The following is an 11205-nucleotide window of genomic DNA, read 5'->3' as shown; positions in this document are numbered from 1 at the left end:
GTTTTGTATTATATCTATATGAATGCTATAAACAATTCATAAAGCATGGTTTGAAACTTGGAACAACGTACGACATAGGTTAAAATGATGGGTGATGCATCTAACCACGTTTGTTGTCGTTGGAAATGCTGCATGCAAGACATGAAAAATTATGTTATTTCTTATTACATGCATTCCCAAAAATGAAAAACACAATAACAAGATAATTTTACTCTCTCATTAACTAAATTGATAATTTCAACATTAGATTCATATTCATTCATGTCCAACGATTATGGACCGCCGCCGATGTAATGGCCCTTGCAAACTCCTGAAAATCGATTTGGCCATCTCCATCCGTATCGGCCTCCTCCATCATCCCAATCAGCTCCTCCACCGTGCGCGCGTGGCCAAGCTTGGCCATGGAGTGGGCCAGCTCCGCCGCACTGATGTAGCCATTACCATCCCTATCGAACATGTCAAACATGTTCCTCAGCATCTCCTCGCTGTACGGACACATGCCGCCTTGTAGTAGATTTAAAAGAAAAGAAGTTATATTACTTTCCCACGGATTTAAATTCATAAAACTTCGATGCATGCAACGTTTATAAAACGTAAGTCGTTAAAACTCGGAGTCTCGTGAAAACATACCAGTCCCCGCTGGTTAAGAGAATCGGACTAGCCCCGCTAGTCAAGCAACAAAATATAAGGATATGGGGAAAAGATGTCACCATACGGGTAAAGGAACCCCTAACCTCAACTGCCACCCACACATAGATTGTGTGAGGAGGAGAACTAATAACCTCGACTGCCACTCACGTGAGGAGGAGAATAATCTACCTCAACTGCCACCCACAAACACAAAGTAAGTGAAGAAGAGACACTAATAATTGGACCCCGGTATGGTGAAGAAAACATTCAAAAATCCCGAAAAATTCAAAAGACTTCCCCAATCTCTCACGAGAGAAAAAAAAAAACCATTCCAATGACGTGGCCCCGCACGCCAAAATATTCTCAAATCCGTAACCAAACCCGGAAATTAATACGAGCACAAATTCCTTCGGAAAATCCGATTTCCTAGAATATTCCAGAATATCTCAAAATTGGCTACTAAATATAATATGTAATCCGGAATCATCTTGGTAAAATAAATCGTCGAAGAATCACGTAAATCATATTTCCAAAATAATAATCATATATTCCAAAACCAATTCCGAATCTCTCTTGAAATCTCAAGAATTGATAATTAATTATAATAAAAATTTCCGGAAATTCCACAGAATAAAAATATGGTAACTATTACTTAAATCACAATCCTCAAATCGAGCATAATGAATCTTAATTCAAAAGTTCAAACCAATAAATCAATCAATAATCCAAACCAAAATAAAATGCTCGATAATTAAGTTGATAAATCAATAAAATCAAAATTTGCGGAAATTAATTTGCATGCATCAATTTAAAATCAAAAGTCCACTCACAGTACTATTGGGCGACCACGCAAACGAGTTCCTTCATCTAGCCGTAGCTCGCGACATCGTCCTGTACACAATTATATTTCCGTAAACGACAATCCGATAAAATACTTACGAGCCTAAAACGAAATCTCATCTTCATAACTTCTCGGATTCAACCCAAATCTCCCCCATAACACCAATCCCTCAATTTACATACTCCATAGCAGAAACGAGGGAAATCCGACCACCGAATTTCCCACAATCCAATCACAAAACTCCGAACTTCGGAAAATTACAAACAATTCCAAACTCCTCCAAAATTCACCAAACCTCACATACAAGCTCTACAACAATTATACAATTTAATGGGCTAAAAACTGGAATTAAAACACTGCCCTACACGCCTCCACGCGCCACCCACAGTGGCGGCACGTGGGGTCCACGCGCCGATACCAACCTCCACAACCGGCTGCCAAATTCCATGTACAACAACAACTCGACACACTTATCCTTTTTCTCAACTACAACACATCCAAATTTTACCTTAAAATAGTCGAAACCGGCCGGTGAAGAAAAAAAACCCAGAAATTTCAAACCCTAGGTTTGAAATTTCCTTCAATTCATCCTCCACACTGCAAATTGAAATGAATTACCTTAGGGGAAATGATCACCGGCTTGAGGCGCTCCTACGGTCCCAATTTGGTGGTCGGAAACGGCCGGAAATGGAAGATTTGTCGGAAAAAGCCAAACTGCACCTATGAGGAACTTTGCTTCGATTCAAGGTTTCTCGGCCAAATCGCCACAACCTAAGGCTACTAGGGTGCAGAGGGGAGGGAGGCGCTCCTGTGGTGGCTGGCTGCACGCCGGTTGGTGGCCGGAATGCGCGGAATCGAAGGGAGGAAGAAGGACCCGAAAGGGAAAGAAGAGAGTTCGGGGGAGAGGAGAGAGAAGGTAGATTTCCGGAAATGGAAATCTACCACAGTAACTTTCTATATATATAGAAGTTTACCATGAACATTAATGTTCACATTTTCGCTTATAACTTTTGCATACGAACTCCGATTTTTATGATCCACATGTGCATGCGCTCGGTTTAACGTCCTCTACAACTTCCGTGAAGAAAACTTTCTCAAATTCTGATCTGAACAAAAAGTCGACTTTTAGGGCCACTAAAGTTACCGAAAAAGAGTAAAAGTAAAACAAATTGTCGTTTACTGCCCAAATGACTAGTAAACCGGTGAATTTGGGTTCGGGACGTAACACTGTCCCTATTCCATCTTTCACCGCAAATAATATCATAGCCTTACAACCCACTCTTGTTTCTAACTTCCTGTGTTTGTTTGGTTGAAATTCATCATCGTCTCTTGCAAACCCCTCCTTTGAACATAGAAATTCTCGTTGGCAGATGTTATTTGATGAATCTCTTCGAACATGTCCTTTACGAACACTAAAACCCTTTCTCAAAGCATAGGTATTATATAAATTGTAAGCCTCATCATTAGAGTGTACTTGCATTCCCACTTTGAGTTCTTCATCATCTCCAATAGTTTCCTCCATTCCTTTACAAGCCAATTGAACTCTGTGAAACAACAAATTTACAACATAAGAAACAATTATAGCCTCATCTGGTCAAGTAACATATAAAGTTGAAAGCAATTTTTTTTTTTTTAGCTCACTGAACTCAAAAGGCAAGCACTTTTTATTGACAAGCTTAAGCAATGATCACTACGCCTAGGAAGTTGAAGAGAAGACCTCAATATTGCATGAAGATTGGTTTATAAGGAACCCAATTTGGCTAATTTATATGAACTGTACAATATCAGTATTGAAGGATTCTGAATGCCCCCACTATCTTTAGTTGATACTTTATACTAAATGCTACAACTAAGCAATGATTCTATAGAAGTACTGATTTATATGCAGTAATTAAGCTACAATAACTAGTGAATAGATGTTTCTCCCCCCCCCCCCCCCCCCCCCCCCCAAAAAAAAAAAAAAAGTGGCTATCAGTATAAGCTCAGTATAATCATTTAGTTAATTACCCACTGTTCCGGGGGGTCACAGGCAAGCCCACAACTCTTCTCCACGCAGCTTACACCTCCACGGCAAAGCAATTGAAATGCCCAGATTGAAATGCAACAAAAAGCACCTGTCAAACCTCAAAAGGATTTCAATTCCAATAAAACCCACGGACCCACCTCCAAAACCTCACAATTTCCAGAATCCAGACTAAAATCGATCTATCTCCTCTCCACTCAATTCACACGAAATACTCACAAAATAGAAAAGACTGAAGAAGACAAGAAGTAGAATAAAAATTCAACAAGAAAAAGAGAATACCTTACCGTTGAGAATGAACTGTCAGGTCGAGAAAGGTTGATTTTGGTGAATCTGGAAATGGAATGGAAAAGAAGGGAAGATGATGAATTGAGTGGGAGAAAAGAGACGGCAGCGTTTGTTCTTCCTTACTTACTCAACTATCGAGAAATTTTAATCGAGGTAAAACTCTTGGTGGGATAATGAATTTCACTTTGAAATTTTGGAGCCTTTTTCCCAGCAATCTGACGTGGAAAAAATATCACACGTGTCAAGCCGCGAATGGATGGTCGTATAAGTGAGGTGGTGGGGGTGCCCTACCTAAGACTTTCTCTAATTTCAATCACATCAATTAAGATAATCCGTATCAATAGGCATTTTAACTTTTTAAGAGAACCCATACAACCCAATGGACTCATCAAGGCCCAATACCAACAAGGCCGAGGAATAATACAAACCCTTCGAGACAGAACCACACAATTCTTAAAAACTTTCCTTTTTTTGGTCAGCAGTCACTCAAAAGTTCAAAAAAAAAAAAAAAATTAACAAGAAAAGTAACGATTAATTTCAATAAAAATGTGAATCGATTGTTATTTGTTTTGATCTGGGGAAGAGTAGGTACTGCAGAAATGATGACGCGATTAAGGACTTGTTAAGGAGCAGCTAGGAGGAATAAATTAAAATTCAGCAAGCTATATATATATATATACATACATACACGTACCTGGTGCAGATGTTACTTCGAGAATGGTGCCTAGCTAGTTCTCCATCGCCTTGTTCGACTTCAATTTTTTCAATTACATCGGTGAGAGTTTGTTCCACGAACCTAGCGAGCGCAAGAGTGTCATACAGATGCCATGCTTGGCTTGCAGACACTTCAACTTGTAATTCATGCGAAACTTGCCCGCTAACCATTTCTGTGAGTAGCCGAGTAGGGGTCGTTCGATTGGTCTTGTTAACTGTGAGGAAGGCAAGGGAAGAGAACGATCCGTATGTCACTGTTCTCTGTGCGAGTTTCAATTTATAGCTAAAGCTCGAGTACTGAAGGAAGTAATAGGTGGTTGGGTTTAATAATAAGTACAATTAAGGTCCATGTTTTCAGATGCTTATAGCTACCTACCTAGCCTACAGTGACAGGCAAGAATCGGTAATAATTTGTAGCCGGCTTTTATTGACTTGGCCAACAAGAAACAGATGAGTACTCACTAGCAACTCAGATAGGAACGGACGCGTCATCACTCTCAAATATATTAGCCAACCTTTCTGGCTTTATAGGTATGTATTAGTGTATTACATATCAAATCAGGCCCTGCAATTATATGCACAAACGATTTGGTTCGATCGATCATGTCACCGCTGTCTAGCTAGGCTATGTCGTTCCCCAGTACGTAATTCAGTAACCCCGGAATGGTTGATAAGTTTTATTTTAATTGATATGATCGAGAACAGCAAGCACATGCAATTAACAGGATCTGCACGCAGGGCATTCTATATATTGATTAACAATGTAGCATGGGCAAAGCAAGGTGCCAAAACGTACTATTGATTGATTTATAATGCACCCTGCATCGATCTACGAATTTGCATTTTAAAAGAACCTTATTAATGTCAATGAAGATTGGCAGGAATGACAAGAATATCATGATGCATTATTTCATGACATTGATTACAAAAACAAAACCTACTCATCCATCATACAAGAACATTTGTAGTTACTCTTTGTTTTTGAGGAAATGGTTTTTTGCAACCTCGGCAATATTTGCGAAGAGGTCGATAGAGACAAATGAGGCGCTGGCAGCAGCCTCTTCCTTGAGCTCATAGTCGATGGAGGTTCTGATAATGCAGGAGGAAGGAGTGCCAGCCTCTTTTATTTCGAAGCGAACTAAGTAGAGAGTAAATCCCAACTCCAGATATCCACCTTCAATCACATGAACTTCCTTCATCCGTTTTTCATTGTCTACCGTTGTGAACTTCTCCTTATGCCATCCAGGCCCTGGTAAACCTGCAGGCCCAGTATTCACTAATTTCAATCACATCGACTTAGATAATCCGTATCAATAGGCATTTTAAGAGAACCCATACAACCCAATGGACTCATCAAGGCCCAATACGAACAAGAATGGTCTCTACACAATTCTGATAAGCTGCTCTTTTTTGGTCACCAGTCACTCAAAACAAATCAACAAGAAATTAAAGTAACGACTAATTTCAATAAAAATGTGAATCGATATTTGTTTTGATCTGGGGAAGAGTAGGTACTGCAGAAATGAAGAGGCGATTAAGGAGCCGTTAGGAAGCAGCTAAGAGGAATAAATTAAAATTCAGCTAGCTATATAATGTGTACCTGGTGCAAATGTTAGTTTCAGAATGGTGCCTTGTTCTCCATCGCCTTGTTCGACTTCAATTTTGTCAATTACATCGGTGAAAGTTTGTTCCACGAGCCTAGCGATCCCAAGAGTGCCATACAGCTCCCATGCTTGGCTTGCAGAGACTTCGACTTCCAACTCATGCGAAACTTGCCCGCTAACCATTTCGGTGAGTAGCCCGGTAAGGGCCGGGGTTGTTCAATTGGTGTTGTTAACTGCGAGGAATGCAAGGGAAAGGAACGATCCGTATGTTTCTGTTCTCTGTGCGAGTTTCAATTTATACTTACAGCTTGAGCACTGAAGGAACTAATAGGTTGATAGGGTAAAATAATAAGGACAATTAAGGTCTGGCCTGGAATACCTGTGTCAAGATGCTTGCAGCTAACTACCTTGTCTGTAGTGACAGGCTACTTAACTGGTAATAATTTGTAGCCGGCTGGCGTGGATGCATATATAACTTCTGTTTTTATTGACTTGGCCAACAGAAAAAATAAGATGGGCTCATCGCTCTCAAACTTCCGTCGTTGTTTCGGTCAAACGATCGGAATATCTTTCGCAGCTCCGCGATCTGCTCGTGGTCCAGCTTCGGCGCCGGAGCTGATTGCTTTCTGTTGGCACTCATTAATTTGGTTGGCTAGGGCTCCAAATGAAACCTAAATCGCTCTGATCAATCACAGCTTGAGTATATCTACAAACATGCATCTACTATATAGAGTTACAGAGAAAGTTCGTCGACTGTACTAATATGTTTGGCTCAAGTTACGCGTCTGATCAGATATATGTGCATGATCATGATTGTGATTGATGGTTAATTTGATAGTGTAAATTAACAAGCTCAGTTTAATCAAATGGCAAATTGCAACTGTTTCTCCTTTAACAACGTTGTCTGAGCTCAGTGGTGTTGTTGATCTATCCAAAAATACATAACGGGGTCGCTAACGTGATAACAAACCCACTTGACCAATAGTATAGTTGGAGAAGTAGATTAGTTGACTAAGAGAAAATGACTGGCAGAGACAGGGGCGGACCTATTCATAGGCCCAAAGGGGTCCGGACCCCCCCTAGAATTTTTGGTATACTTCAATTTTAGTTACTTATTTACCTTATTAATATTAAAAATAGGCTTAATTTAAGTATTACACCCCCCAAAAACTTCTATAACCAATCAATTTGAATAATTAATCAATTATATTAAGAAACATAATTATTAAATTGATTGGTCTTTATGTCTGAATAAGTAAAGTAATTGATTTGTTTTATTTGAAAAATAGAAAGTAATTAATTTACCAAGAAAACGTAAAGTAATTGATGAATAAGTTATTACTTTCTTCACATGAACATTTGTAATCTTTATATGAGTTTAGGAGATGTATAAAATAGAATCTTGCTTGATTTGAAGATGAACATCTTCTATAAAGGAAATATACAAAACATTAATTTTTTGCAATATTTTAATATTATATACTATATATGTCTGGACCCCCCTGATGTCAAATCCTGGTTCCGCCCCTGGGCAGAGAGGCTCAAACATGCTGACCAGTAGTGAATGGAAATAGTGAGTTGGTGACCTTTCTTTTCGAGACTATTTTGAATCGGTCCTATAGTTTTACTTATTCGAAAATTGAAAGGAAAATCTTAAGGATTTCAACAAAAATGGTGCCTGGCGGAAAATAGATTAACAATATTGAAGTCAATGGTTGACCTGCGTATCAGAGACGAAACAATCTAGAATGGTTGACCTGCGTATCCCTTTTTGGGGATAGAGGGACTTGAACCTCCAGAATTTCTAAAATTTGGAAACAATCCAGAAGCAACAACGTCGCTTTGGCCGAGTGGTTAAGGCGTGTGCCTGCTAAGTACATGGGGTTTCCCCGCGAGAGTTCGAATCTCTCAGGCGACGTTCTTTTTATCTGTGCCTAAATTTGTTTTTTTTTTCGGTCAGCTTGTACTGGAGCTCTTACATTTTCATGCCTAGACATAAAGGGATGACAAACCACATAAACTATGACGGTAACTGTAAATCAATTTTGTAGGTGCGGTCGATGAGCCATTGCCCATCTACTCATGTTCAGTTGCAGATTCTCTGTGATCAGGCAATTTGGAACAGCCAAAATTGTAACAGACCACGATGTCTTTCATAGTTTCATCAATCATTAACTGGCCCTAGCAATTTCATTATCCAAAAACATAACAAGAAACTAAACAATGAGAATACAACATCTCAGATACGCATCATATGCTAATGTCAAAAACGGTGTTCAAGTTTTTACCACATAAATGTGGCATGTAGGAGAGAAGATTAGAGAGATCCTGAGAAATATCCTTCTAGTACTACAATTTTGAATGATCCATCTCAGAGATATTTTTCGTCATCATCCTAAGTTTGTTTAATGTGGAGTTCAGGCCCTTCATAAACTGAATCTTCAAATATTGAACTGGAAGCATACTCTCTCCAATGGCTAAGGTTGCAGCTCCCACGACGCCATTCTCTTCCATGTTCTTAAAACACTCAGAAAATAAGCAACTCCACTTAAACCAATTAATTACATGAGTTTCAGTCCACCTGTTACATCATCAACCACTTCAATCGGTCCTGCAAGTGAGAGTCAGAATAAATCATTGACAAACAGAGAAGGGAAATTTCAAAGATCTGGAACATCTATACTTTTTGTCAGACAAGATGAAATATTCAATATGCTACATCATAATTCATATCCAAGGTCAAAACTAGTGCTATCTGATTTCCTATCAACAAAAAATGGCTATCCTAGCATTGTATTTTTTATTTTATTATTTATTCTGGACCTTCTGATCTACTTCATTAGAAACAGCCTTCCACACCTAATGGATGACTCTGTATACAAATCAAAAGCTGACCGTAAAATTCCTGACATGGGAGAACAGAAACGTACCAAGAATAGCCATCACTGTCCTTGAATCTGTAAGAATATATAGGAACATGTAAGTAACTTTGGATATCAAGTTTCAAATGGTTGAGATGGTGAAGAATATAAATTCATGAACGCAAATAATGAACATATAAGACAAATAACAACCTATATGTTTGCATCAGTACTCATAGTACAAGAAATCATAGCAATAACACAACAATCACAATAAACTCATTAACTAATAGCAAACTATGCCTAAAAAGTGTCGTAGAGGATGGCGTTACTTAAAGTTTGGTATGTCCATTCATCCAGAGTTTTGAAATTCATACTACTCCCCTTCATTTATGATTTCTCACATTCTGATGATGGCCGTCACTCATCAGTGCAACTACTGTATTTATTTGATTCACAGTATTCAAACAAACATTACCAAAACCTCAAAAATAACAAAACCAAACAATCTCAACTCACTTGGTGCAATCTGAGTCTTCCCAGCATCAATTGTAATATGGTTTGGTAAGTTAAGTGATTTTGCTCTATCCTGTCAAAATCAAGAAGAATGTCATCATCAACTGTAGAAATGCATTGGCAGTAGTTTTATGAAACTTCCAGCTTTGCTGATACCATGTGATTGACTAGAACATGCAAGAAAGACATTGGTGTATGTCCTGCAAAAATATATTGTAAATAATCCTCAGAACACTTACTTGCAAAACAAGCATCTCTTCTTCAGTTTCTACTTTTAGAACAACTTTAGGTTGTGCACACATCTCCCACCTGCATATCGACAAAACACCATTACAGTACATAAAGAGGAAATGACGCAAATATTGATATTCCTTAACATAGAAAAATCCAATAGTCAGTGTGTTGCACTACCTGTTTAAAGATTTTGGTGCCCGACGGAGGAGCTTTTTGTAGAGGCCCAAAGTCGCATGACTGAACAATGAAGGCACGAATTCGAATAATGAATTAGAATGGAATAGAATTGATGCCAAAACAAATGCAACATCAATTAAAGTGACTGTGTAGTAATTAATTAATCAATAAAGGAGTCATGTTATCGATTCATGAAATAATCAAGCATTTTAAGGAAGGGAAGGGAAGACAGATAGGCAAAAGTAGCTAATTGTACCTGCATTGAGCAGCAATTTTCCCTTTGCCCATCTTCAGATCATTCCTGACCACCAAGACCTGAGAAGAAAGTGGACAAGGGCACCAACTGTAAGCGAAAACGTAGCAGGATATCAGCTGCCAAAGTATTTGAGATCAATGGCAAGGAAATGTAATACCATTTTGAAATCTTGGAGAATGTCAGCGAGCTTTTCAATGTCAAGGGGGTCTTTGGTCTTCTTCTTCTTGCCGTTACCGTCAGTGGCAACAGCTTTCTGCTTGGCTAGTCTGGCGGCTCTAGCTGAGACCAAAATGCGAGAAGGAGGGTAACGCGCGCCAAAGCAATAGCCCAAAGCAAGCCAGCCTGCTCCTACTAATATCGCTCCCACCCAACCCAAACCCATCATTTCCAAGTTTCTACCCAAAATTAAAACAAAGTGAGTGAGGATTAATCATTTGTATAACGTAACATGCTAAACTTTAGGCGGAAACAAACAGTGAGGTGACTGAGGTTAATGGAAATGGAGTTGTGAATAGTACCTGAGTTGCGTTGAGGTGATGGAGCATTCAGTTAAACAACAATGATCGGGGCAGTAAACCTAGATCGGACGGCGGAGACCCACCCCACCGACGGTGCAGTTGAGGAGAGAAAGGAACAGGTAGCGAGAGGGATTGGGGTTTAGGGGAGTCGACAGATTTAATCGTCAACTGTCACCCTGCTGGGCCGTTACCCTTTGTGACAAATAAAATGGGCTTAAAGTTGGTACCAGAATCTGGCCTTATATTTGAGCCTTCTCACTTTCACTTTGTACATTGTGCAAACAAATCTGCAACTGTTAGCTTTATACTTGGGCTTCCCACCCCGGCGACCCACCTTTATGTTCCAATAGGTCTCTATAGAAAATTAGAAGGAGCCGGTGACAACGATTGAATGAGACCGGTCTCCTTTTGAGGGTACGTCGGCATTTAAGAATACTTTTGACATTTGTATGGTATTGTTATGTCAAAGTAAATGGAGTAGCCACTTGCACACTCGTTGCTAATTCGTGCACAAGTTAGAATACATAGATTTAGTTAAGATAT

General features: G+C 39.2%; 2 protein-coding genes, 1 long non-coding RNA gene and 1 other non-coding gene across 5 annotated transcripts; 1 reads left to right on the top strand and 3 right to left on the bottom strand.

Moving 5' to 3' along the window:
* Positions 1-2605: 2605 nt before the first annotated feature.
* LOC133717707 (uncharacterized) lies at positions 2606-4128 on the bottom strand. 2 transcript variants are annotated; one of them, XR_009849893.1, is made up of 3 exons: positions 3777-4128; positions 3479-3585; positions 2606-3015 (listed from the first exon to the last, which is right to left on the bottom strand). It is a non-coding gene; the product is annotated as an uncharacterized LOC133717707 (long non-coding RNA). The 2 variants fall into 2 exon arrangements; XR_009849892.1 differs by having other exon boundaries at positions 3782-4127.
* Positions 4129-5247: 1119 nt separating this feature from the next.
* On the bottom strand, positions 5248-6399 carry LOC133717705 (norbelladine synthase-like). The gene is made up of 2 exons (XM_062144417.1): positions 6097-6399; positions 5248-5754 (listed from the first exon to the last, which is right to left on the bottom strand). Exons 1-2 carry the CDS (start codon positions 6281-6283, stop codon positions 5465-5467), a joined length of 477 nt encoding a protein of 158 aa, XP_062000401.1. The 5' UTR covers positions 6284-6399; the 3' UTR covers positions 5248-5464.
* Positions 6400-7936: 1537 nt separating this feature from the next.
* Positions 7937-8018, top strand: TRNAS-GCU (transfer RNA serine (anticodon GCU)). Its single transcript has one exon. It is a non-coding gene; the product is annotated as a tRNA-Ser (tRNA).
* Positions 8019-8222: 204 nt separating this feature from the next.
* On the bottom strand, positions 8223-10823 carry LOC133717703 (uncharacterized). Its single transcript, XM_062144416.1, has 8 exons — positions 10663-10823; positions 10302-10539; positions 10145-10203; positions 9889-9948; positions 9717-9786; positions 9481-9550; positions 9031-9057; positions 8223-8711 (listed from the first exon to the last, which is right to left on the bottom strand). The coding sequence occupies exons 2-8, from the start codon at positions 10527-10529 to the stop codon at positions 8662-8664; spliced, it is 564 nt and encodes a 187-aa protein (XP_062000400.1). The 5' UTR covers positions 10530-10539; positions 10663-10823; the 3' UTR covers positions 8223-8661.
* Between the last annotated feature and the right edge of the window lie 382 nt (positions 10824-11205).

This window comes from Rosa rugosa, chromosome 6 (genome assembly GCF_958449725.1).
Source record: "Rosa rugosa chromosome 6, drRosRugo1.1, whole genome shotgun sequence".
NCBI classification, from domain to species: Eukaryota; Viridiplantae; Streptophyta; class Magnoliopsida; order Rosales; family Rosaceae; genus Rosa; species Rosa rugosa.
This window is presented reverse-complemented; position numbering and strand designations above follow the sequence as displayed.

Coding starts and splice junctions, on each gene's coding strand:
- LOC133717705 (XM_062144417.1), bottom strand. CDS start 6,283: ATGGTTAGCGGGCAAGTTTCGCATGAGTTGGAAGTCGAAGTCTCTGCA. Junction 5,755..6,096: donor GAAACTAACATTTGCACCAG/GTACACATTATA, acceptor CTGGGCCTGCAG/GTTTACCAGGGCCTGGATGG.
- LOC133717703 (XM_062144416.1), bottom strand. CDS start 10,529: ATGATGGGTTTGGGTTGGGTGGGAGCGATATTAGTAGGAGCAGGCTGG. Junction 10,204..10,301: donor TTCTCCAAGATTTCAAAATG/GTATTACATTTC, acceptor CTTTCTTCTCAG/GTCTTGGTGGTCAGGAATGA. Junction 9,949..10,144: donor AAAATTGCTGCTCAATGCAG/GTACAATTAGCT, acceptor TTCATTGTTCAG/TCATGCGACTTTGGGCCTCT.